Source organism: Dinoponera quadriceps, unplaced genomic scaffold (assembly GCF_001313825.1).
Source record: "Dinoponera quadriceps isolate SergipeBrazil2010 unplaced genomic scaffold, ASM131382v1 scaffold5809, whole genome shotgun sequence".
NCBI classification, from domain to species: domain Eukaryota; kingdom Metazoa; phylum Arthropoda; class Insecta; order Hymenoptera; family Formicidae; genus Dinoponera; species Dinoponera quadriceps.
Window position 1 is genome coordinate 33,955 of NW_014559826.1, and position 25,686 is coordinate 59,640.

The 25,686-nt window shown below is 44.4% G+C and overlaps 1 protein-coding gene across 12 annotated transcripts in view; it reads left to right on the top strand.

The window, feature by feature from the left end:
* Positions 1 to 1,283: 1,283 nt before the first annotated feature.
* Positions 1,284 to 25,686, top strand: part of LOC106750497 — a 53,827-nt gene continuing 29,424 nt past the window's right edge. The window contains exons 1-4 of one of the 12 annotated variants that reach the window (XM_014630893.1): positions 1,350 to 1,458; positions 2,014 to 4,142; positions 4,224 to 5,197; positions 9,116 to 9,324. In XM_014630893.1, the coding sequence (XP_014486379.1) occupies positions 9,297 to 9,324 (28 nt within the window). In that variant the 5' untranslated portion in view covers positions 1,350 to 1,458; positions 2,014 to 4,142; positions 4,224 to 5,197; positions 9,116 to 9,296. Of the gene's footprint in view, positions 1,459 to 1,658; positions 1,854 to 1,964; positions 4,143 to 4,223; positions 5,198 to 9,115; positions 9,325 to 25,686 lie in introns of those variants that run through there. The other 11 variants (XM_014630879.1, XM_014630882.1, XM_014630881.1 and 8 more) reach the window with 11 other exon arrangements.

The window sequence follows — 25,686 nt, forward strand, 5'->3', positions numbered from 1 at the left end:
AATTTTTTGTTCATATTCGTGTATTTAAAACTTATAGGTGTAGCAATATATCATAAAGATTAACGTAGACTTGGATAGATCTTTAATATATCGCGTTACACGTTGTTTCCTTTTGCTACATCCGCTTATAAATAGTTGCATTAGCGGTTACTATAGATTATGACCTCGTAATGCATCCGTATTATGACGTCATAATATTGTTATATTTTGTATCATCGGTATCCTAAAGAATAAATAGAAACATTGTTGACAAGATATTTACGTTAGCAAGGAAATGTTCAATGTTTATCAACCCAAAAAGATGATACGTGACGTTTCAAACGTTTTTGACGTTATCAAATGACATTATTAAATGTTTTGTCCCTTTTTGTATTTTTTAAGAATTTATAATTTATATGCATGAAGAAACGTTTATATCATATCCGTAATAATCAAACTTATGCGTTCCGTGAATACGATATATTGTAATATGTGATTTATTGTGATAAATAATGTTCCGCGTGAGATAATTTAATATTTATTAACACGTTCGTTTCGGCTGGACCTACCGATGAGCCATGTCATTTATTGCGCATGTCAATAAAAGTAGAGTGGAATGGAAACGCGTGTGTCGAATACCATTTGTCCGTGAATAACGATTTCGTTTCCGATTATACCGGGATTATAGTTAATGCATGTATTAGGAAACTTTATCTTGCAACGGAGAAAAGATCCGTGTGTGTTAATGTCAAAATCCACAAAATTCCGACCTCAGTATAACGAAGCAACGTATGAAAAAATATCGCCACGATGATGACCAAGACTGTTCTCACAGCTCCCCTTCGTCATTTGCAACTAAATGACACTCGACAAAAATCACTTACGTTCAATCGTATTGTCGTTTCTTTTACCGGCAGGAGCAAAAATCGGCCCGGCTTAACGACAACGAGTGTAATCGGGGCGCGACTTGAACCGGTTCGCTATTTTCTAAAGATAACCCTGCGATAAATCGATTTCCCGTCTCTTATTTTTTTTTACTCCCCGTTACATTCGATTGTGTAATGGGCTCCGTATGTACGTAACCGTTTTCTGTAACTATGCATACATACACATCGCACCAGGTCGAGGGATCGCGTCCGATGCATCTGTTGCATCCCGTACGCGAGCGAACACGCGCGCATGCCCCGCACGCTCAGCGCGAGAACAAGTTCTGGGCACGGTGGTGGAGGTGGCGGAGGTGGTGGAGGCGGTGGCGGTGGCGGCGGCGGCTCTCGGAAGAGGTAGCCGTGCCGCGAAGACGCGCGCGGGGGTTGGAAAAACGACGACGGGGAAGGCTCGTTGCGAGCTACCGGTTACTACGCGGACGCATGCCCGCTGATAGCTCAGTGGAGCGCGCGACTTCGTGCCGTAAGCACACTTCCTGTGGGTGAATCTCTCTCTCTCTCTCTCTCCCTCTTTGTTCCCCGTTGCGGCGTGTGTGTAAGTGCGCGTTTCTTTCTCGCCTCGCCTCGTCTCTCTTGTCCTTTTCTCCTCTCCGGTGTCTGTCTCCACCTCGGCTCCGCTCGTCGCCGCGAAAGTGGCAGGCTCGTCGCGCGACCGAATAAAATCGGTGATAGGCGATATAGAGGAGGAGGTGGTGGTGGTGGTGGTGGTGGTGGTGGTGATAATCGCGGAAGAAAAGAGGCGAAAAGAAACGCCGGGGATGCCGCAAGAAAATTCCCCGTGCGTTGTAGAGTGAATGAAATCGAAATGTCCAGGCGAAGAGCGTAATTCGAGGGGGGAGGGGGGTGACGACAACGAGAGGGGGTTGTGAGGACGGGCGAAGGAATCGCGAGTGAGAAAGATTCACCCAAGCGAGAGTGATATATTTGAAAGTAAGAATACGCGCGCGGAACAGTGGGGTGGGAAGGGGGATGATATTTAGAAAAATCATAGAGAGAGAGAGAGGGGGGAAGGGGGGGGGAGTAATATGCGAAAAATCGGAAAATGGTTCGTGCGAAAACAGGCGCGCAACGTCTCTTTGTTTTCTCCCAGATGCGTAGCGCGAATATCTCGTCGAGTGCGGTGTGAATATTTTTCGTTCAGTAAGAGAAAAATTGAAATAAAAACATAGACAAGGCTACCGGCGGCTTGTGAAAGCCGTGGAGTTCGCGAGTATCTCCGAGGAGAGGTCAAAGCGGGGAGAAAAATAGAGAGAGAGAGAGAGAGTGCACCCCGAAAATCCACCCGCTTTCTTCTCGCGCGGCAAGAGGAAGACGCGAACTCTATGTTCATATGACGAGCACACATCCGCGAGTAGTAGTAATGATCGGAGAAGATAAATGTGTCAAAGAGGACGAAGAGAAAAAAAAGAGAATCGCGGCTTCTCGATTTCTCGAATGAATTATAAATATTACAAATTGTCGATGTCGCTGTAGAATAATACACACATGCGACAAAAGAGGGTGAAAGAATACGATGCCGAGTACGGACGAGAAATTCCTGTTTTTCTTCTCGCTTTATTATTAAACGCCACTATGAAATGTCGGGAATGCCCGAGACATTCCCGTTTTTTTCCCCCTTTCTTTTGCGCTCCCTCGGGACAATGCGAAATTAGAAGGAGGGGGGAAAAATGACGCGAGGAACTCATTGGGAAAATCGTTGGCATTATTTTGGTCCGACGCGCGCGCGTGCTTTATATACTTTCCTCTGAACGCCTTATTGTGTCCACGCACGCACGCGTGGGTGCGTACTTCGCGAGCCCGGAGCATGTACACACACACACACACACATCCCGATAATATTTCACGCAAATAGCCGTATTGCAAAGTAATACTTTACTTAGTAATACAAGTAATACAGCTGGGGGCATTCGCGCCCTCCTCCGTCCGTTCGCGATTTTTCTTCCTTTCTTTTTCGGTATTCTTTTCCCCCGTCCGGGCGTCCTCCCTATTTTCATCAGTCCGAAAATGGCACGAGACGTACGTTTATTTCCAACCTGACACTCGGAACTGATAGAAAGGTTTCGCTGGCTGTTCGTCATGCAGAAATCCGTGACAGTCACTTTCGTCAGCTATTTCGACTCGGGTCGCGAGAATTTTCACGTGGTGGAAATGTCGTACCTCTCTCCCGTCGAGAGATTTATATATACGTAGGCAGGCGCCAAATTTATTCAAATTTCGCCATTATCGCGAGCCTAACGACGCGGGGAGAGGGGGGTAGGCTGAATTAATCGCGGTAATCTTCCGCGCGGTGACTATATTCTAGATTTGAGGTATATACCGTATTCTACGGAAAGTGCTTTACATAAAGGGGGTATCAGCAGCGTACCGGTGTAGTCTACATCCAACAACGCTATTTACGCGAAGAGAGCACAGGTTCATCCCGCAGACAAACGGGATAAATACGAGATGTACTTCGCGAAATAGGAATCTCGCTGGGTAATCTGAGATACGAGAGAAAGGGAGAGAGAATGGGTGGAAATTTGAATGGGTCTAATATTTTGACGAGCTGTTGCGCGAGCGCGGACGAGCGATGATTTACGCTTAACTATTCCATTGTGCTGAATTTTGCGCACACGCATCGGCGACTTCGGCGTGTAGCAGCCGAGGGAAACTTCCAAAAATACACGCTTTCGTTCGGGCGTTTCGCGCACGTCGATATATAAACGCCATCAGTAATTCATGGCTCGTAAGCGCGTCGTCGCGAGCGCTGCGCCACGATAAAGGGAAGGAAAGCGAGCGAATTTATTAGAAATTTCCGTACGGTAATGACGAAGAAATTCCTCGGGAGTGCTCTCTCTTTAATGCCGAGTCGAGTAATGAAACATTCTTCGGGACCAGGAAATCAATAGGCGCGTACCTCTACTTTTATCCTCTCTTCTTATCCCCCCCTCCCTATCTCCCTCTTCGAAAACAAAAATATCGAATCGCTCTTTCATTCCCGCGCCTGTCTTCCCTCTCTGATTTGCCGCGTTCTAATGCTTTCAAATATTATCCCTTCGACGATAGCGTCGATCAAAGATAGACGTCTCTCCTCGTCGATCAGAGCTCGTCCGACCGAAAAAAAAAAACAAAACGAGAATCGTTGTAGCTCCGCTATTTTCTCTCGTTTTCTCTTCGTCTTCCGGAAAACAACTGTGTGATGACGCAAGATAAAGACGTCAGATAGAGTGTGCATTCGAGGTAGTAGCGCGAATTTCAAAGTGTCGCCGAAGTGTGACGAGTATGTCAAGAGTACGATCGAAGCGTGTTCCCTCCTTTCAGTTTTTTCGGCTTTTCCCCCGAGTTCGGCGCGCTCCGTTGCGCAGAGTATTGCTCGTAGCGCCGAGAGGAATCCAGGAACTCATAAGTAACACCCCGCGAAGAGACATGCAGTTATCCCCGACAAAGGACGCGAGCAGGAGCTGATCCTCTCGGTCATTTTCATGGAAGGGGAATAAAAAAAAATCGGCGGCCGTGCGACGGATGGGAGCATGATTCTGGTAGCGCGGCGAATCCGGCGAATTCGACGGAAAACCAGAAGAAGAGCGACGAGACGGTAGTACGGGACGGGTGATATGGATGCCCGCGAGGACGGCGGGCTCGGTCGAACGAGAGAGGCCCGAATCTGTTGACTTAACGACCCACCAATTCCGTCGTACTTCCGTTGTGCTCGAAAGTGCGAGAGAGAGGGAGAAGGAGGGAGTTTCCGCGTGGCACGCAAGGAAAATGACCGCGAATCGCTGACGTCATCCACGGAATGTGAATGTTCCTAACGTCGCGTCGTCGCCAGGTCGTTTCCAGTCGCATAGATCGCCGATATTTTCCTGTGGCATGTACGTGACCCCAACGACGTGGAAGGAAATTCGCGGCAGTAGAGCCTCGAGAAGATCCTGCGACGGTGGTGACGGCGACGACGACGGTGCTGGTGGCAACGGCGACGACGACGGTGGTGGTGGTGGTGACGACGGTGGTGGTGGTGGCGGTGGTGGTGGTAGTACAACCTTGTGCCCTTGGTACCGCGGTACCGTGCCCTGAGGAACGGGGTGTATGTGCGCGTGGGCGTTTGGAAAAACACACGGGGGGAACTCAAAAGGGCCTCACCGAAGGCGGTGCGGTGCCTGGTCTGCCGAATCCCCTCGGTTGTCCGCCTCCTGCGCGAGACCCGGCTCGTGCAAGGCCAACTGCGCGAATCGGTATCGAACGATACCGTCGATGGATGAGACAATCGGCCGGAGCAACGTGAGAAATAGCGAAAGGTACGGTTCGAATCGAGAGAGAGAGTTTGACCTTTTGCGCTCCGAGGTGAAACTCTACTGAAAGAGTGCTGCGGATACGGCGCCTTTGGGATTTCAAATTCAATGTACACCGCTAATTTCAAGAGCGATTTGAAACGCCCGGAATGCGTTTTCGCGGTTTCAGGAGAAATTTTGGAAATTTCGGGGACGCAAAGGGGTTAATGGGAAACGCTTGTTAAAACGTTAACGTTTGTGGAACGGCCGGGGGAAGTTGCACTCGCAAAATTGAATCTGCGGGACCTCCTTTGAAATTTACCGCGCGGCGAATAAATGGACGAATAATGTGTATCGTGTCGAATCTTTACCACACCGAAAACTCGTCGATAAATTCGGTATTACCTCCGTGTACCTAGGTATCTAAGAACAAAGATTCTTTTGTATGCGCAGCATAAATTATCACTATCATAAAATAAAAGGAGATATGTATGGATATATCTAATATTCGATAACGGCTGTACGTAATTGGATCACCTGTTTCGCGAAAGATTTCAATTTTCTAGGATAGAAGCTTCTTCCGTAGAAAAGCAAAAAGTAAAAGGATATCCTATCATGTCCCCTGTCTTGCAGCAAGTTCCCAAGATTTTTCTTTGAATTGTGTTCTCGATCATTTTTATCCATTTTAATCGTGCAATAAGCTCATGTTTTCGGATATATATTAATTGCTCCTCGATCTTTAAAATAAATCTTTTGATCTTTCATTGAAAACCGAAGTGATGATGGTTTTCGTGCATGTTGTACGCGACATTTTCTTACAGTTAATCCGCCCGCACAGCGAAAAGTTCGTAGGATTAATATTTATCATTTATAAATATAAAACGTATATAAAACGTGTTGCTTATTTTTACGATATTCCTTCGCGAGTAAATAATTTTTTACGCTTTTTCAAATACGTGGATATCGAGCTGCTTTCGAAACTTATCGGAACTGGATTATTGGAATATTTATCGCAGTACCAAAGAATGTATCGGCTGAAAAAGCTTAATATAAATATATCTGCGCGAACACATGGATACACACTCGTGGGATATTGCACGATGAATTGGTGTACCCTTAATTTTGTTATCTACGTCAGGATGATTGACACGTACCCCGTCTGCTTTATCGAACTCTCCCACATTGCCCGAGACCCTTATACTTTTTTTTTTAATGGAACGTTTAGTTGCTCCAATAAATTTCAAACGCGCCAACGGTAATTAACGACGTTCGATCTTTTAACGAGATCCTCCGCGGTTTCGACGTAATTTGTGTCTCCATCGCGCGTCAAGAAACGGTATGATTATCCTTTGGAATGACAGACGATGGTTATACGACCACCCTCTCAGCACCTTCTCCCGTCACCCTGAACGACCTTGTTTCCATTCGTAGGTCTTATTAACAAGAGTGATGCGTGAAACGTGTCCGAGAAAATGGGTTAGGCGGAGGCTGGCGGATTTGCGAGAAGATCAGTATAAAGTATGCACGAATGGTGCAAGCCGATCTCGTGGAGTTTACCGAACAAAAGACGAAGGAAAAAGTCAACGCGAAAGCGAGACGAGAAATGGATAGTCGCACGCATAATGCATGAACGTGCACATCTCTGAATTACTGTTGTCGGTATAAATCGGGCATTTTGTATATGCGAGTACTCTGCTAGTACTTATATCTAGGAATAATATTCAGATATTCGGGTATTATCCTATACTACTCGAAAAGCCCGAGTAGTATCTTCCCGTTATCGGTCTTCACATCAGCTAATTTAGCTTTTGCTTGGATATCAAGAAAGCAAAAATCAAAAGTAATACCCGAGTGATAGTCACTTGTTTAGCTGATTTTCCCTTTCGCTTTTCTAAGTGCACTATCACGATATTCGGATAATTTTTATCACAATTTGATGTATCCAAAAGACTGGGGCAATATTCGAATATCGCGACGTTACTACTCCGAGTGGTAAAAATTAATCTCATCATAGCGATTGCATTGTACTCAAATGTAACCATATCGATTGAGTCAATCTCTCAGCGAGAATCGCTGACACCGTAATAAAGAATAAGAGGATATCAAATATCAACCGGGATTCTGATCTGAGATTTCATTCTCCCATTCTGGCGCACCAACAATCGTCACCTCGCAATTATTTCCCCTAAACGGAAAGTCGACAGGAACATCTTAATTTTATACACGTGTAATCTCAACCGACAGAACGCATAGACAAGCGGCAAAATTTGCGAGTCGCATGCTGCTATTTTTCTACGACGCGCCAATCGATCGTATCTCCCGGGGCGGGGAATACCCGCGAAATTGAAATGGCCGCGAGGGCTCGAAGGGAGAGGGTGAGGAATGCAATTTCTGCCGCGACATGAAAATTTTCGATGCCATTTCTGCCGTGCCATATCATTCGAGGTTACTGAGCCGTCCGTCGCGCTTATCTCTGAATCTTAGAACACACATTCTACGCCGTGTTGAAAATAGCGCGAAAGTGAAAAAGCCCGGGCAAAACGGGAGTTCTTCCCGGTCGCGTCTTCCTAGCATAACCGTGTTCCTGAACTAGAACTTTGTATTTACTCGGATAACCGCTTAACAATAACAACTGTAATTTAGACAACAGCGTATGTGTAACTTCGCTTGAACTTCCGTGCAACAACATATGACGTCTATGCGCATATAGTCACGGCCAATTACTAATTTACGACAGTTCCATCAGTATTTCGCTGTGCTCAGAAGCGTCAGCTTATAAATACATAATTATCTTGCACTGAAATTATCGAATGATGCGTATTCGCGTTTAAAATAGAATTCCAAAATACTCTCATCACATTGAGAGAGAAGAATTGTTAATTTAATTTACAAATTATAGTTACTTTCGGCACTAACTATATCTTACGATGTTCCCTAATAAAAGAAAAAAAAAAAGTAATTGTAAGAATATATTTATAAAGTTATATTGTGCCGATATAACGCTATGGTTAGCAGTTGACTACGAAAACGGGACTCCTGGTTGTGATCGTTTTTACAAATTACAGTTGTAAATACCCAACATTCTTCTCTCGGTGTAAAGAAATTTTTAGAGTCAGCAACGAATATACGTTTCACGACAGACACACTCTTTTTCTCTTTCCTGCCTGCAACTTTCAATCTATCTGTATTCCCCGTCTCCCTACGAAAGAAGCTCCGAGCTCTAACCTACTAACAGGATGCAAGCCGAGCGTATCGTGAATGGCCATTTTATCTTTACAGTAAAAAGTTGATTTTAACTTCATAAGCGAGCGAGAAATTGTCATTAGGGTTTAACGCTCCAGACAGCAGTGAAATAAACTTTTGTTGCTGGTCGTGGAAAAAACCTTTTTACGTGTTCATCATCGGTATTGGCTAAGCGTCGAACTTAAAGTCGTAACTTACTTTATGTTCACTAAATAGGTAGAACCTTAGATAAGAAGAAAATTCCTTCTTAATTAAAGAATCGTTCTTTTTTGTCCGTCGCCTACAGCGGAGTTTCCTATGGTTGAACGTTTTTTTTTTCCTACATTCCGTATTGTCGCAATCTCGTGTGATAAATAAATTTATGAAAATAATTGCAAACCGTGGGCGATAACGACTTCACGATATTGTTCCGTTCTTGCACGAATATTGCGATCGTTAATCTGTGAACACGCGTACAGTCGTGGACAGACAGGAAGATTGTGAAACTTTTTTGGACAAGTTTCGGAACGCATCCTGTATCCAATAGGAGAATGTTTTTCTTAATTATTCTCCAAAGATACGTTTCCCTATTGGACATGAGATGCGTTGTAAAACTCATAAAAAAAAAAGTGTCACAACTTTTCTGCCCATGACTGTACAGCTGCACTTATTTGTGTGCGCATGTGTGTGAGTGCGTTGACGGAAAATCGTATGTGTCTCCAGTGCGTACATAGTTTGGTCGCTGAACGATGACCGACGACTGGCCGTTGTCGCAGTGGAGATGACTACCAGGTTAGTGGCTCGTCCCGAAGACGACGACGACGACGACGAGGTCCACGAGGAACGAGACTCGGGCTATCACTGCCACTGATAGAGACCCGGCACCCCGTCGCAGCTCACATCGATGCCGACCGCCACATCCACGATACAAGGTATGACGTCATTGGACACGATCGTAAATTTCCCGCATAGCGTTATCTCATTGCTCTTTATTTCGCTGGGAGACACCGATCGCAGGCGAAAACCCTTTGCATTGTCTTCCGTCAACTTGAAAATCGCGATTTTCTTTCCGCCTGTATAGATCAGCCGTATGACTGGGGCGATATAGTAGTTTTCTCAATCCTTGTCGTATATTGACCGCGTTTGCGGAAACATTCGCGGCTCGCCTCAAACCTGCCAGCCACGAAGGAGATAAATCGTCGAATTGTTAGCGGAATACGTTTGGAGGACGTTGGATGGAAAGGGGTTCGAGCCGGTATTTAGGACTCATTGTTCCTCTAGTGGTTGTCACTCGATAAGTGTGCGGCTTCGCCTTTATTCACCTTCTTCTTACTACAGGCAGGTACTTCGGTGTTCCTTAACGGCGTTCCGATGCGATCTCTCCTTGAACTCTGATATTTACTTCTTCTTTTTGTCGATGCTGTTTGCGCCGATATGGATGTAAATTGATGACGATTCTGTGTAATACGCGCGGAGAACTCATGGGGCGATCGCAAAATAATTCTGCTATTCGGCTTGCCTCCGGGTAACATTTGCCAAGTTGAGTGTCCGGGTAGTATCGGTCGAGTATAAACTGCGACGGTTCAGGTAGGCAGATACACGAATACTACAAAATAATTGTGAGATAAATCCTTCATTGTTTTTGGTATGCAAAATCATCGCTTAATGGATGGTACGTATCGAAACTCCCGTTGATATTCGTCACACGTTACGCGTCACGACGTGAGGTGTGCATTCCTGTCGCATTCTTGGAACATTTTCGCGACAGCCGGTGCAGATCGCGTAACACTTTACGCGAACGTGCCGATATGCCTTAACGATCCGAGGAATTCGCGGGTGGTGCAAACGTGTCCCTCATACGGCATCGAAATTCCATTGTAAGCGCCTACACGAATAATGATTTCTTCGCGTCTCCCGCGGGCAGGAGACATCTACGTTCCGTTTGCCCCCCAAACCTCCGGTATCGATCGGCGAATAAAACCGGTTGAAGCCTCTACGTGCCCGCGAGAGAGGTAACCTGTGGAATTGACAGAGTGAGAAACTACTTTCGGATCTTTCAAGTTTAGCACGTGGGGAGATTCGCGAATCCGACGCCAAGCCAGCGCAAGCTTGCCCGCGAATATTCCGTTGTATGCAAATCGCCCCCGCATGGCAAATGGACGGGTCTCGCATGCGAATTACCGAAAAAACGATTTCTATTACGCATCACGCACGGATACCAAGGCCTTAAAATTTTTAATATTTGCTCTCTCACACACATACGCACACGTAGATACGGGCTATCGAAATCAAGCGAGCAAGGGTCTCTTCGGGATGTATTGACATATGAAGGACGTTGCGCCAACACGTTTCGCCAACGTATCTTATATTTTTGCGCAATTGCAATTTTGTTCCTAATCTTATCACGATCCTTGCTAGAATAAATTGAGGAAAGAAAAAGGTGTCTTCTAATTTCTATATAACTGTATAAGTTGTATTCATACCGGGAAGATTGTGTTCACGAAGGGAACGTTAAAACAGGGATCGAATATTGCTGACAACATATCAATCCTTTTACACGTGTTCTTATACCCCCGTGGCGTGGAGGTGAACGTGTAAATGTTGCTTGTACACCGCGTTTTTTATCTATAAATAAAATTACTGGACGTTAAACCAATTATAGGTAACGGCAGCGTTTTTCTGCAACACACGTTGAATCAGAAGCGAGGTCGGGTGTCAACTGCGCGTTTTATCCCCCGCATGCCCCGACGAATCCGATAAGTTTTTCTACAGCGCGAGGGAAAAAAAATGGAACGCCACGGAACTCTCTCTTTCTCTTGTTATATCTGCTGCTTAGGTTATAGTCTGGAATTTTCTAGTCTCCGCCGAGGTCATGTTTACTCTATTTATCGATCGCGGAATATCGCAAATAGAGTATGCAATCTACTTATGAAATCTCACGAAGTTATGGTGAAACACAGGTTGAACTTATTTAATTATCCGCTTTAACAGAGAGAGGGAGAGAGAGAAACGCGGTAAGACGATATTATTGAGATAATTAAAAACGTCGTTTAGACAGTTGTAATAAAGGAAACCTGTCGAGAGCGCAACTACGTCATTGCAATTCCAACCCCGGCTCCTGGTATCGACTGCGGTGAAATTCGAAAGCGGAATAATGTTATCGGGATCGAATATTGAAATCGCTTCTCGATAATTTCTCATGAACGCATTCATGAGTTTTCTTTCGTCACGTTCATCGATCACATCAGCCGAGGCAGTCAGCTGTCTGCGAAATTAACAGCGGAGCCGGCACTTAGATAAAAAGGCTCACATATATAGGTCAAAGCCGGGAAATTTTGCAGGATATTGGAACAGCAAGAAGTTCGCTCGCGGTCTGTCTATCAAAATTATGTTTGGAACTCGACGTGTCAATTAGAGGAACTCTCTTAAAATCGCAAACTTTTCCCCTCGAGCCCGGCGTCACGATTTATTTTTATATATTTGAACATTTTCACTCCGAAATTTTCGTCAGAGTTGCGATCGCGGAGTGTTCACTCGTCTCGCGAACGTTTACGAAATTTTGCCAATAATCCCCTCGTCCGTTCCTCGCATTTTTCCCGTCTGCGAGCATTACCGCTTGATTTTTCCACTGACTGACTGATCTCCCCTGCAACCAGAGAAACGCACTCGAGTGTTTCTTTTCATCCGTTTGCATGATTGATTGACTGTACCACGAGATAAGCACTCTTTTTCGGTATTGCGTCTCTGTTATATATTTTTTTTTTCCCCTACGAAACACATCACGTTCAGCCGCACACTGTGTTGTGATTGTGTCATCGTTCTCGTCAGCATATATATATATATATATATATANGTATTTGTCTTGCGTCGTCGCCACCACTAAAGCGACAACCGTGGTATTTTCGTACAGTTATAATCCGAAATTGTAACCGCGGGTCCATGAACTGTATATCCGTGTTTTGCGTTCCGAGGATTAGTGTTTAATATGTTAATCTAGTATTATCATATTCCACTCTCATACACACACACACATACGTACACATACACAAACCAACTCTATCTATCAGTGTTTTACGATATCGACGTTCCGAACACGAGCGCACGATAAATTTGCATAAACACGGAAATTCTGTTGTAAAATAGAACTCCCAAGACAGCAGGTTTAGCGCGATAAGGCCGATTGTGCTTGAAATACAACGTGAAAGTTCAATCCCCGAACGTGTGTTCGAAAGATTGCGAAATAAAAAAATTCTCCTTTCGGTGCGAGAAGCTGTGCTCGGCTTTGTCAGTGGACGAAAAACCGAGTTAGGTGATCTTCTAGAGGAAGTAAAGTAAGAGGCTTCAGGTGCATCGGATCGTTAAAAAGAAACCTCGAAAAACCTCCCTCGCCGACGGGCACGCGGCAGCGAGAGATCGGCGAGGCGTGAAATTTGTCGATAATAGACCGAGGTACTCTTCCTCTCCTTCTGCACATGAAGTCGCCGAACGGATATCCCTGTTTGAATGCAGGAAAATAAGAAAGAAAAAGAAAAGAAGGACGGAAAATGAAGTGAAAAGCAACCGGTGAAGTAAAAAAGAGAATTAAAAAAAAGGCGTCGCAATCCACAACGTGTGCATCATTTCGATTCGAATCTCCGCTTGTTGCAAATTGATTTTCAATGGCCACCCTTGAATGTTTCGAATATCCATTCGACATCCCTCGTTATCTCGATGTGGAGCCTGTTTTAATTATCAGCACTCCCTCTTCGTTGGAAATTCGTTTAGCCAATCGCGAAGTTATTTAAAGTTGCCAAACTTCGCGGCTTAATTATCACGTTATAACTTTCAATTAATAATCCTCACGGAGAAGCTCCGAAACCCCTTGTACGCATAAAATACTTCCACGCCGAGACAGGGATGTGAAGAAATGTAACATAAATTTACGGGAGGATGTCACTTCAGTTTCGTGACGTTTTAGTGTTTCGGTTATATTATAGTTTCGCATTGAATCCTTTACAACAGCCCGCTCTTCTCTCTGTCAGTTCCCATATTATAGAAGATAATAGCATCCGTAATTTCGAGGCGGAAAGCTATCCGTGTTTTTCCCCTCTGAAAAGAGGAAGTTTAAAAACGATCATTAAATCGTACGTGCCAAAGTTATCGGAATCGCGAGGGAATTTATCGCCACGAATCGATGTTGGGTCGCGACTCGCGGAACTTCAGGAAACGAGATTTCGATTGTTTGTCGACTGCATGTTGCAACAGTCACAATTAAGGTTTACGACAGGGCTCGCTCCATCATCGTCGTTCGTTTTATTGACGTCGCAATATTGGGAATATTGATCGAATTTAATGCAACGTTGCGGCAATCTATTAATCACGTTAACTTTATAGCGTAGGACGGGTATTTGTATGTAACCGCAGGCCTCTTATTTATAAAAAGTAAATGTAGATATTCTCCCGCACAGCTGTTTTCAAAATTACATATCACTCGTGTCCTAATTGGAACATGCCGGAAAGTATTGGAACGAAAAAGCGCGAAAATCACACATTCGCTTTTCTAAGCAAGTTGAGAATTACTGAGGCTTTTAAGTCAGCCGGGCTTTATTTATTATCAGCGCTGGGTGTGCACATGCACGATACATATAGCTAGCGCTTGCTGCGAATCGGAACGGCTATAACAACAACGATCGGATTTACGTTGAGTTTTCGAAGGTTACGATAATGTAACGGATAGCGGAGGCGTTTAGCTGGATATTTTTCTAAGATCGTCCGGCGGTGAGTCGAAATTCGAATTTATTTCGTGCTGCCGGAATATGTGTGTGTGTGTGTGTGTGTGTGTCGAGAGTTAAAACAGAAACACGCATCAGCTGTCGAAGCAAAATGTTATGGACGTGTTAGCCGATATTATTTTTAGCGATACTCTCTCTAGTTGGACATTTCAACGGCGTTTCCTAACTGCTATAATTCACAGTACGCGAACGAACGGCGCAAAACGCATAACCGGGTTAACGAACAGCCGGTATGAATTTACGATAAAGCGGATGAAAGATGCCGCTCTCAGAGATAACACCTAATAATTGTGATTCGCTTTTACAGCCAGCTGTGCGCGACGCTCCGCGGGATTGAGAGCCACTGAAGCTTTTAAATCAGCCCTCCGTACGTTGTTTAGTTGCTCGTCTCCGGCCAGATAAGCCACGTTAAAAATACACCGAGGCACCCCTTCCTTCCCTCTTCTGCTTCGCGAAGATTCCCGCCTAGCCACTACAATGCTTTTCATGTTCGCTTCTTCTTCTCATCCCCATTCGCATACCTCGCCCTCCCCTCCCCTTCTCTCTTGATGTCTTCCTTTTGTCTCGTCTTCTCTTCGGTCTTGACATCGGGACGCCGATAGTTTCGAGCGTCACTTTAAACGCAGAGCGCCCTGGTTGATCATTTCTGCACTGCCGAGAAAACATCGGAAGTTCATCCACGCTCGTTATCGGCTGAATCGAAGCGGGCCATTATCAGCGAAATGTTTGCAGATTATATCGGCGCACGGCGACGTAGCCTTAATTACCGGCCGTCGAATTGAATTATGCTCGTCGGCTTGGTCGAGCGGTTTCAGTGTAATGTTCGGGGCCTATTACTAATTAATTTGTTAATTACCGAGGAGATGGACTCGTTCGTTCGCCCCTGCGCTCTTGATATCGGTTAACCCTCTCGCACGGTACGGAGCGACAGAGAGACGCCGCTTTTTAGCGACACGTATACCGTCGGAATGACGTCTCATCACGTAACTAGAACAATACCTCAACTCGGTAGCGAGAAATATTGTTACACAAACTGAAAAAAAACAAACACGATGAGCAACATAAAAAGAACGGATTAAATTGCGACGGTGTCTTTGGAAACACAAGCCGCTCCGTCTCTTTGCGCCGTTATAATTTGTAGTATGTTATTATCGTGTGCTATTGTGCGTGTTTAAAAGTGCTTAACGAGTCGTGTTAATTAGAAGTACGCCAACAGATACATGCATTGGTGGCTGCACGGACACACTTAGCGCGCATTTTAATTTTCATTAAAAAATGAACGGTTTCAGAGATCCTTTTAATTAATATTCCCTCCACTTCAATGCACATTTCATCACCTCGCCGCTAATAATCGTTCTCCTGTACGCGCAGCTGTTTAATCCGCGGCGATAAAAACGCGGGAATATTGTGGCCTCCACGTAAAACGTTAATTTCACTCGACGCACAAGCTACATGCAAGATTATGTAAGATAAACCAATGGATGAGCGTGTAAACGTTAATTAGCTTTCAGCGCGCATGTTGCAACGTACGATAGCGTGTGGGAGACGATAGGTGTTGGTAGGTAGGGGTACTCAGGTATTACTATTCGGGTATCCGAGTATTTACCGGGTAACCAAATAAATTAACCGAATATTCGAGTTCCGTGAGTAGTTTATAAAAAAAAAAAAACACTTTAGAGAAAGAAAAACAAGAGACGGAGGCCGCCACTACACGAGTCATAAACAGGTGACAAATGAATATTATACTTGCGATTTTTCGTGCTGGTTATTTCACTGGCATTTGCTTAGTATTCGTTCAATAGCCGCCTAATATTCGCGAATCGGAGTGTCGGGTAGGTACTCGGGTATCCGGGTACAGAAAGTACTTTCGGTTTATACCGAAATAGTTGTCGTACGACTGGCATCCCAGAAAAAATGACTAAAGACCGACTGAAGGAGATATTTGCGATATTTGCACGAAGTGCGGGAAAATGTATTCATTGCGCCTCTCTCAGACGTAGAAACCTCGCAAATACGAAATATTAGCAGACAAGAACGAGGTATTCCTTTTCTTTCGCCTTGTTCCGCTCCTTTTTCTCGCCTCGTTACGAGCCACTCGATCCTTTTCATGTCGACCGCCGTAATAAGCCGTCTTAAGCTCACTTCGAGGTTCTCCTCTTAAACCCATTGCGCAATGAAAGGAGTAAGAACTATGAGGACAAGGAATGTAAGAACAAAACAGTCGACCGGGATCAGCCGAACTCAATGTGCGTTTCCGAACGTATTAATGCTCAATGACGGAATGAAGCGCGGGAGTGCAAAACTGACTGAAAGGAAAAAGGAGGGGAGAGAAAGAAAACATCGTCGACAATCGCTCGTAAAACGTCCTTCGGAGTGTCCAAGGTGATCCAGAAAGTTATTTGAATTTAACCTGGTCTGTACGATAAATGACGAACTTCGCCGATAAGCAGAATAGGGCGTAGATTAACTGCGCTTTGTACCGTGGATCGATACAGTTTGCAATGAAAGGCTGATGAATTCGGAACGTGAACATGTTTAACATTCTTTTCTCTCTCCCTCTCTCCTTTTTTTTTATATGTATTCGATATACACATGCAGAACAATCATTAAATGTATCCCGCGTGGAATCGCGGAAGAACACCGCCTGGATCGAAGATTCGGCCAAGCTTTACAATTTACACGACGAACAATGCGCGCTGTACGAACGCAAACTTATACGGCGACGTGGTGGTTCGGGACGTGATTAGCCGTAACAGCCGAAAGTGGCCTGCCACGTCAGAAGTTTCTGATCTAACGCACCCCTCGCGCGTTTTCCAACCATTATGGCCCGCTTTTTCGGACGATAACGCGGCTCATCTCGTTTTGCTCGGGTTCGCGTTCCCGGCCCTCAAACTACCACGGATTCCTCCCACGGCGTAACCTCAGCACGGATCCGGAACAACCCCAGAGATAATATTATCCCGTCGCCAATACGATCGTCATAGTGGATTCTTAACTCGGGAATAGTTAGACCGTAAACTTTATGTTCCGTGTATTTTCTTAGCCCGAGTTCGAACATTGTTCGTCGCTGCCCAGCCGTTTATTAGAGAACTTATACGCCATACCCGGGAGTTAATTACGGGGGAAATATTAAGAGAAAACTTTTCGGGTCGTTTTTGTGCGACATTTGCTGGCGGAATGTGAGAAATACAAAATGCAGCGGACAATATTTGATTTCACTTTGTTCGTTGAATAATGAAACACATTCGTCGTTGCTCTTGCCTCGTGTATTTGCCGTCGTTCTCTCATATGTAAGTAAGCCCTTCAAGTGCGAATAGCGTTTGTTGGGTTGCACAACGCTTTTATCCGGGAAATGCGTTATTTTTTCCTCCCCTTTAGCTCCCGCAAGTGATTCGCCGCGCTAATATTCACCGCTTTGCAGATTTTCCCCTAAAAAACAGATTAATCTCGCGCAATTATCGCGTTACGGTCATTTAAAGCGATTCGCGCGTGTGATCTTCGCACTTGTCTTAATTAAGGCGCGAGCGAGAAGGAACAATAGTTGACGCGCTGTAGCTGCCGTTACTGTCGCTATTACTGTCTACGTGTGTTTCCTTCGTTACCTCTTCAGGTCCTAACGATACTATAAGAGTTATGGCCTATTCTTGCGGTATACTCGGCCGGCTTATGCAACAATGTAATTTATCGGGACTCGTGTTTATCCGGTGATGAGTTAAATCGTCCATCCTTCCACCGTTGTTTGACAAATGACGTTGCAAATTGACCTCGAGTGCTGTTTTTGTCGCAAAATCGCGGCGTGTGGATGTTTTCATTCCGACGCCCAATATTACATGCCGTTTCGTTCATTTCAATTTTTACATTTCAATTTTGCAAATGAATATTCCACGCCTCGTCCAACTCCGCTAGCCGATTACGTCGATTAATTATATGTTACAAGAGACATCGATGTTCAACGATAAGTTTTCATTAAAATTAATCTGCACCGCATCGTCGACTTGCGTAATTGAAATTTTGATAAAAGGCGAGTTAATCATCATCGATTTTGCGTAATTTGTCCGGATAAATAATACATTAATTAGGTGTAATAATTCAACATCGACTGTCCACGAACTTTAAACTGCAATTAATCAATATTATTACAGCAGCGGCAGGTTTTGCCGGGAGGGCTAGAATTCTACTGTGAATACAGGCTCTTGTTAAATTAAACGCCATTGATTCTAAGACCGTACTTTATTCAGAAACTTACGACTGTGTAGGTTTATTAAACAAAACGCATGATGCATGACATTACCTCTGCGGTTTTTCTACCCTGCGAGGAAGAATTCGCTTTTTTGCGCCGCTATAAATTACGCGATTTATAGCAGCACGGGTTTTTTAATTTTTGTGCGAACACATCGCAAAGTGCGATGGATTTAATAATTTTAACGCAGCGTACGGTACAAAAAATATCGTTCAATCGTACAAAACTTGAACTTTACGCAGATATCATTGAACGGATTATATCCGTGGATCACTCATTTTCTGTAAATAATATAGTATTTATAATTTCCCGAACCGCATGGAATTTATGTTTTTCCATTCAACTTATTCGAAGAGAGAGGGAGAGAGAGAGAGATGATTTTTATAAGCGGTCGTAAAAGGTACTATAAGTAATCTCGCATTTCAAACTGCTGACAACCAGTTGAAAGAAGACAAAGTCTTTTGTCTCTCCAGTTTCATTCAACCTCCTTCCCTCCTAAAAAATTGCAGCATGAACGCAGCCAAATGGTTTTGTCGCAGCCAAATTATTTCCACGTAATATCTAGCTTAAATATCGTTCTTATGTAGAACACTGCAAAACCATCGAATGTCCTTTTAACGACGGGGATATTTTAAATATCCAATTCCAACGAAAATCAGAATGAGAAAATGCTGAGGTTAATAAATTTTCAATAGAACTCGATCAAACAGTTTAAACTATAATCTCGAGTTTCGAGCAAAAAGCGTACGTAGTTCTCGTCATTTTGCATTATAAATGTCTTCGATAAAGCTATGTAAAGGGCGATTAACAAAACGAATACACGCCATTTGCACGGACAACTCACTAATGTAACTTTAGATCTCTCTCGGGGCGCCGCTACCTAAGCCGCTGTTTTGGGAGCGGGACTGTTCGAAATTATCGAGAATTTATCTGAACACTTGTGTATAAATCGAAAGTTAATTTACCATGAACCACATGAAGCGAAAGGCAAAAAGCGATAATGACAAGAACATAAGACGAGGGTTTACGCTGCCCTGTTGATGTTTCAAGTCGGGCTGATGAAATTTTCTTTCAAGAATGTTATCTCACGTAATGCCATCTTGACTAACTCTTTTCTCTAATTAAGCGACTTCAGATTTCGTTGAAAACGATAGCGAAAGTGCAACGATTCTTGCGTTATCAACGATTGGTATTACTGGCGTAAAGTGCTAGCAATGTGTTGGGCTGTAACACATCAGGACAGCTCGATTATTACCGGTATGCAATATAAGTCACGACACTGGAAAAGCGTAACATACACGCGCCGTTTATGAGCTATCCCGAGTTGTAATATTCCCCTAAAATCCGTGTTAGAAAGTAGAATAATAACGAAAGATACTTGATTAAACTTTCTTCAAATATTCTACAAAACGCACGTAAATCCTTCCTCAAAATAATACAATTCCCATCACACGATAACACGTCCCTAAAGATGCTGTCGATTTTGAGTATCTTGGATACTACTACACTTGGGTTGTGGACACCTGAGTAGTGCTCGTCACAGTCTGGATACTCGGATTCTGAGTAATACTCGTGAGTTAGGATACCTGAGTAGTATCCGTGTACTGCTAGAATATCCGGAAATAGAGGATACTCGGTTCATACTGAGAGCACTGTTTATCTTATCCCATTCGATTTTTTTTCGCTGTTTTTATCCTCGCAGCGTGCGAAAGCGTGCACTATAACCTGGCAAAGATCCTTAACGGGCGACAGGGATATTTCAGCGCACGGTGCTAGACGTTTCTAGGAGAGAATAGGATCACTCCAGGGACGGCTCAACGTTGGCCGCGCGGGCCCTCGAGTATAATTAGATGTCCCAGTTTACCACGCAGCATCTCATTATGGAATCCGTTCGCGAATGTATGCCTCCGCGCTGTCCGTGCCTCGCACCTCGCTCGATAATAAGCTGCGCCATCCAGCAAAGTGATCGCGCACGCCGGTACGTGCGTCGACGAGTTCGGCTCGTATGTACTTGAGTGTATCGCCAAAGTTGGAGGTACATGTTGGAATAAGAACCCCACGTAATTGCGTTAGCACACCTCCAAGTACGTAGGATTTTTATTTCAACAGTATGGACGCTCACACTGTGAGGTTAGGTAATTCTTTGCACGGAGACTGAGATTGAATTTTATACGTGGTAACACATACGTCCACACTCACTTTAGGTTATTTCTTCCATTTTTGGGTCGCCAAGACCGTACAACGAATATTCTGTATTCACTTCTTCTCCTACCCGTCTTCGTGACTTTTTTTCATTCCGAACATCCCGCCGTCATACCCCCGTACTTCGGCGAAAACGTGCCGAGAATACTTCACTGCTCTTCCGCTCGCGGCAGGGTACATGACATAATGGTCGAATTCGAGTCTTTTTATTTATTTCTCGAAACAAAATTCTATCCATCCTAAATTGCCGTACCGACGTTAATTGTTTCCGCGTATTGTTCCTTCTGTACGTCATTACTTCAAAGACCTTCTCTCCTTTAATCGTTCATTACACGAAGATTATTCGTACCTCGACGTCTTTGTCGAGAAGAAATTGTCACGGTGTTTTCTGCAAGAGATGTCGTCCGTTTACCAGTTATAATTAATAACTCCGCGCGGAAGAAAGGCAACGTCGAAATTAACACAGCTGCGCCGTAAATCTTGGTTACGGTAAATACATACGGCACGGCGGAAAGTCGGATATAATAATGAATCCTGTTGGAGGGACCCCGGTTGGGGGACTCGCGAGACCAATTTCCACGGCACTCGTCCTGTCACACATTTCCAACGACACACGCCCACTCGTCCTTCACCTGTGGCTCGGCGGCGCCGACGTGGTGGTGTCGCCGTCTGCGAAATAACTTTTTGTCATTCCCCCGTCGGACTCTTGCCAGCAGCAATAACTCATGTGCGTGTCAAAGTATTGGAAGACGATTGCACGAAAGTCGCGCTTTCCTCGTGACGATATTGGTCATATATATATATAAGTTGCAACGATTACTACCTCAAATTATTCATATTTATTCGATAGTTGATACTTGTCTGTATCGACGAACCCTTCGGCGGGAATGATAAACTCGAGAAGTTTATCGCTCGCGATGCGCGTACCGTCTAGCGACATACAAAAGAGATATAGGTGATTTAATAAAAGCGGATTGTATATCGGTTGGCGTATCTTATGATATACCGGCGATAAGGTATAGCAGAAAGGTGGGAGGAGGGAGATTGAACGGATAACCGGGCTCCGGAATGTCTCTCGTGGGATCTGAAACGTCTGCACCCATAACTCTGACCACTCTTCTAAGCCACGATTCCATCGGAGAATCTCTCAAGTCTGCCTTCTGGAGGCAAGCCAAACCTGTCCTCCACCCTCGTCTTCCTCTCCCGCCCTTCCTGAAGTATTCTTCCTCGCTCCTCAAAAAAGCGTATTCGGAGGAACGAATGACAATTGCAGCTTCTAACGTGCATTTTTTTTTTACTCCATTGCAAATAAATGGAGAAATTTGTGTTGGAGCCTTCCTCCAATACATGCGCGTGCGCGCACACACACACACACACACATAGATACAGTAATAAAGAGGTTATGCGTTTTAGCGTGAAAAGGCAATGCCGATTTATCATTCTGTCTATTGCATAAAAGTAAAATTAAAAAAGGAAAACTTCAAAGTGCCAGAGGCATATTCATGATTTAATGCACATGCGGAGTAGTGCGTGCATACATGCTTGGGGGGCTCTTTCCCCTGGCGAGATGTGAGGAGTACGTTCGTTTCGAAATACGGCCAAGGTCGGATCGAACGTCGCTTCTTCTTTATTTAACCTTTCCTTGCCGGTAACAAAAGCTTGTTGCCGGGCTATTCGCAGGATGTTGGTCGTGTCAGTTTGGTAACGCGATATCTCATCCGTCCAAGCTGGGATCGTCCTTTACAGACTGGCTACGTTCGAAAAACACAACGGTCGAGTGAGCGCTCATTATCATTGAAATGTTCCTTTAGATCCATCATGGAGGTGTATATTTCAATTACAGGCAATAATCACTGATCCGCTCGCGTTTCGTTCTGCCGCTGAGCTCAGCTATTATTTGTACGTTGAATTTATTCGCTGTTTATTCCAAAGCAGCATTCTCGCATTATCGCGACAGTATCGAATCGTTTTTCAATGACACGACATCTTTTGATAAAGGGGACCCATTAATATACCGCCTATAACGACGATTATCTGCGACAGCATATACGCTGAATTGATTGGGCGAGCTCGCCGAATTCGTCCGGCTCTAATTCGAATGAAAATCTAGTCCCGCGCTAGCGAGAATTAGTTAATTGAACCGTTGCGAATTAGCGAATTAAATCAACAAGTTGGAGGAACGACTTGGCAGGCAGAGCGGCGCCATCGGTGAGACTTAACGCGATTAATTAACAATGTCGCGTTTCGCTATATGCTAATATCGGATCAAATCCCCGAATCCTCGTTCGTCGCCCTCTCGACTTCTCGCGAGAACTTTAACGACCACAATCAACGGTGTTAATGGCCATGTATTATTCGGTCCAAGTAGTGCGAACATATATGTACATTGTTTGCGGTTCGCTGCGACAGCTGGGTCAGACAGAGATCAAACGGGCGTCGCCGGGGACAGAGGTCATGGTGTGCGCGTTGATCCTAGCCGTAAAACATAATGCTTTCAATATCGGTGTACACGAACCGGTACAGTTGAATAATACTCTTACCGGCTCGATTAGATTAATTAATTGGATTATTTTCGGAGCATCTTCTCGTGCATTATTGACGCACTATTTATTGATTTATTCGAAAAAGCGGTGGAACGATGTTCGTCGAATCGGTTTGTTGAATTTATGACAGCTTTACGTACACGATTATAAAACACCGGTAATCTAATTACGCTGCGTATTAAGGCTATTCTGCTGGTTAAGCCACACCAAAGCTGCGCTATCTTGTAAGCACAATGGCAGGGCACTAAACTGCGTGCTGATAAGCGTGTCAATAAGAGGCCGTGCGCACTAGAGAAAGCACAGTCTGGAAAATAGGCGTCTCGGAGAGCCAAGACGAAAAGAACGGGCCCAAGTTTTACACACGCGACTGCGAATAAGGTCTGGTGCGCGGCGTTCAATCATATATTCCTTGTGATTTAAATTCACTCGCGAGACGGGCCCACCCCCGGTGTATTACATAACGTAGCGGCGGCGGCGGCTGCGGATACTAAATGTGGTTTCGAGCGAGTTTATATAACCAGGCTACGGGAATCCGAGTTTGTCGCCCCTTAATCATGCTGCATGTCTATCTCGGTAGGCGGCTGGTTTTGTTCGCAGCGGAGCACAGACCGAAATGCAGTTAAATCTCAAACGATTAAACAAAGCATTTTTTTCGTCATCTTTTTCTAAGGTAAAAATCTCAATCACATGAGAGATAAATACAAAAGTGGCACTAATTATGAATTGGAATGGTAAACTGTGTTTCAGTAACGTTTGCGTGACGCTGCCTGCGGTTGAAATAATCTCATATAAATTTTCATATCCTTCCACTTCTCTCGGATATAACACATCGGGTCTGTCATTGCCGGCAGAAACTGGGTTGGAAAAATCGTTTCGACAACTTAACGTCTCGTATCGTATCTTCCCCCGGAGAACACGATTCGTCAAAGACACCGGCGTCGCGTTATCCGATCCTCGTTCAATTATCCGATCGAACCTCGCATCGTAGTTTCAGCCCAAGTTTCGGTGTAATTGCCGCGAGTTTCTAAATGTGACTTCGAGCCGAGCTTCGCGAGCGAGAACTCGAGAAATTAAATTACCGACGAATTTGCGCGACACCACTACCGGGCGAATCGAGTAGACGCTTTTCCGCATACACACGCAAGCGTGCACTGTGTTTGTACTGTCGGGTTGAGACTTATTCGGTTTTGATCGTCTCGGTATTTTATAAATAATGCATCGCAGTTTGTATCGCAAGAAACGGTATTGCGATGTGTGTACTTCAATTTCTCTCTTCATTTTATCGATATCTGCCTCCGTACATATTCAACTTGAAATATGAGTATGAAACACACATGTGTGTGCAGGCCCGGGGAAATCCAGTGGAAAGTACAATCCGATAGAGTCGGTGAAGGCATTCGAGGCTGCGATTTATTCACAAAGACAAGCCGCGAGGAGGATTAGAGACGAACTCAAGATTCGAGTTTCCCTACCGCCTCTTCCATTTCGCGGCTTCGATCGCATTTTCTTTTATTTCTGCGATGCGCACTTATCATCTAATCCTCACGCAGACGATTTACTTTTACGGAGTACAACCGCTCGATATCGTCTTGTGAACTGCTCATCTATACTTTGTCTTATTTAAAACTTCCTCTGTGTGCATTACTCGCGATACGTTATTAATTAGATAATTATTTCCTCAGTCCCGGACATAGCCATACGTTATGCCAAGGAAGAATATCACTTTTATTGTATTATTAATATTTCCCAGAATCAATCGTCTGCCTTGTCGCTATTATTCGAGAAGCGTTTCATCCAAGAATTCATTGGTCTAACATGGATCAATTGCGAGTGACGTCCTTACGGTATAAGAAAAATGAGTAGTGAGCAAGTACGCACACAGACCGGCAATGTCCATCTATCTTTCAGACCTATTCCGGCGGGACGTTTCTGTGTGTACATTATGTATGATCAGTGCCCTTCTTCCTCCAGGATAACGCTGACTTCTTATCGCTCATGTGCTTCATAGTTTGCCGAGCACTGTCATCGAATAAAATCAGAATGTACCTTACACATATGCGTTATACGGCCGTGGCGATTGTATTGGACACTATCTATCACGAATATATTTTCGTACACTTATTTCGTTGTTACATCGCAATGTAAAAGCGGCACTTGACATCGTTAACATTTTCCATAGTCAGCGGCAATTGTGCCGTAATTAAACGGAAAAGGAAGATCGAATTGTTATTAATACATTATGGAACTGCTAAATATGGCAAAAGGATCAGTTAATTAGTTTCATTAACGATATATATATATGTACCGTGTATACCTGGCGCGTGTATTCATCAATTATACACGAAGCGAGTTTCCATATCCAGTATCCGTAATAAGAGTGAGCGAGAGTAGGCATTAACATCTCATTATAAATGCCAATAATTAAATAGCTCGGCAAACGATCGTATTATTATTCGTATTTTTCGTTCGCTCCCGTATCTCTCCCCGTGATCATTTCGTTGCGCAGATATTCGCGGTAAGTCGAGCTATTATACGTTT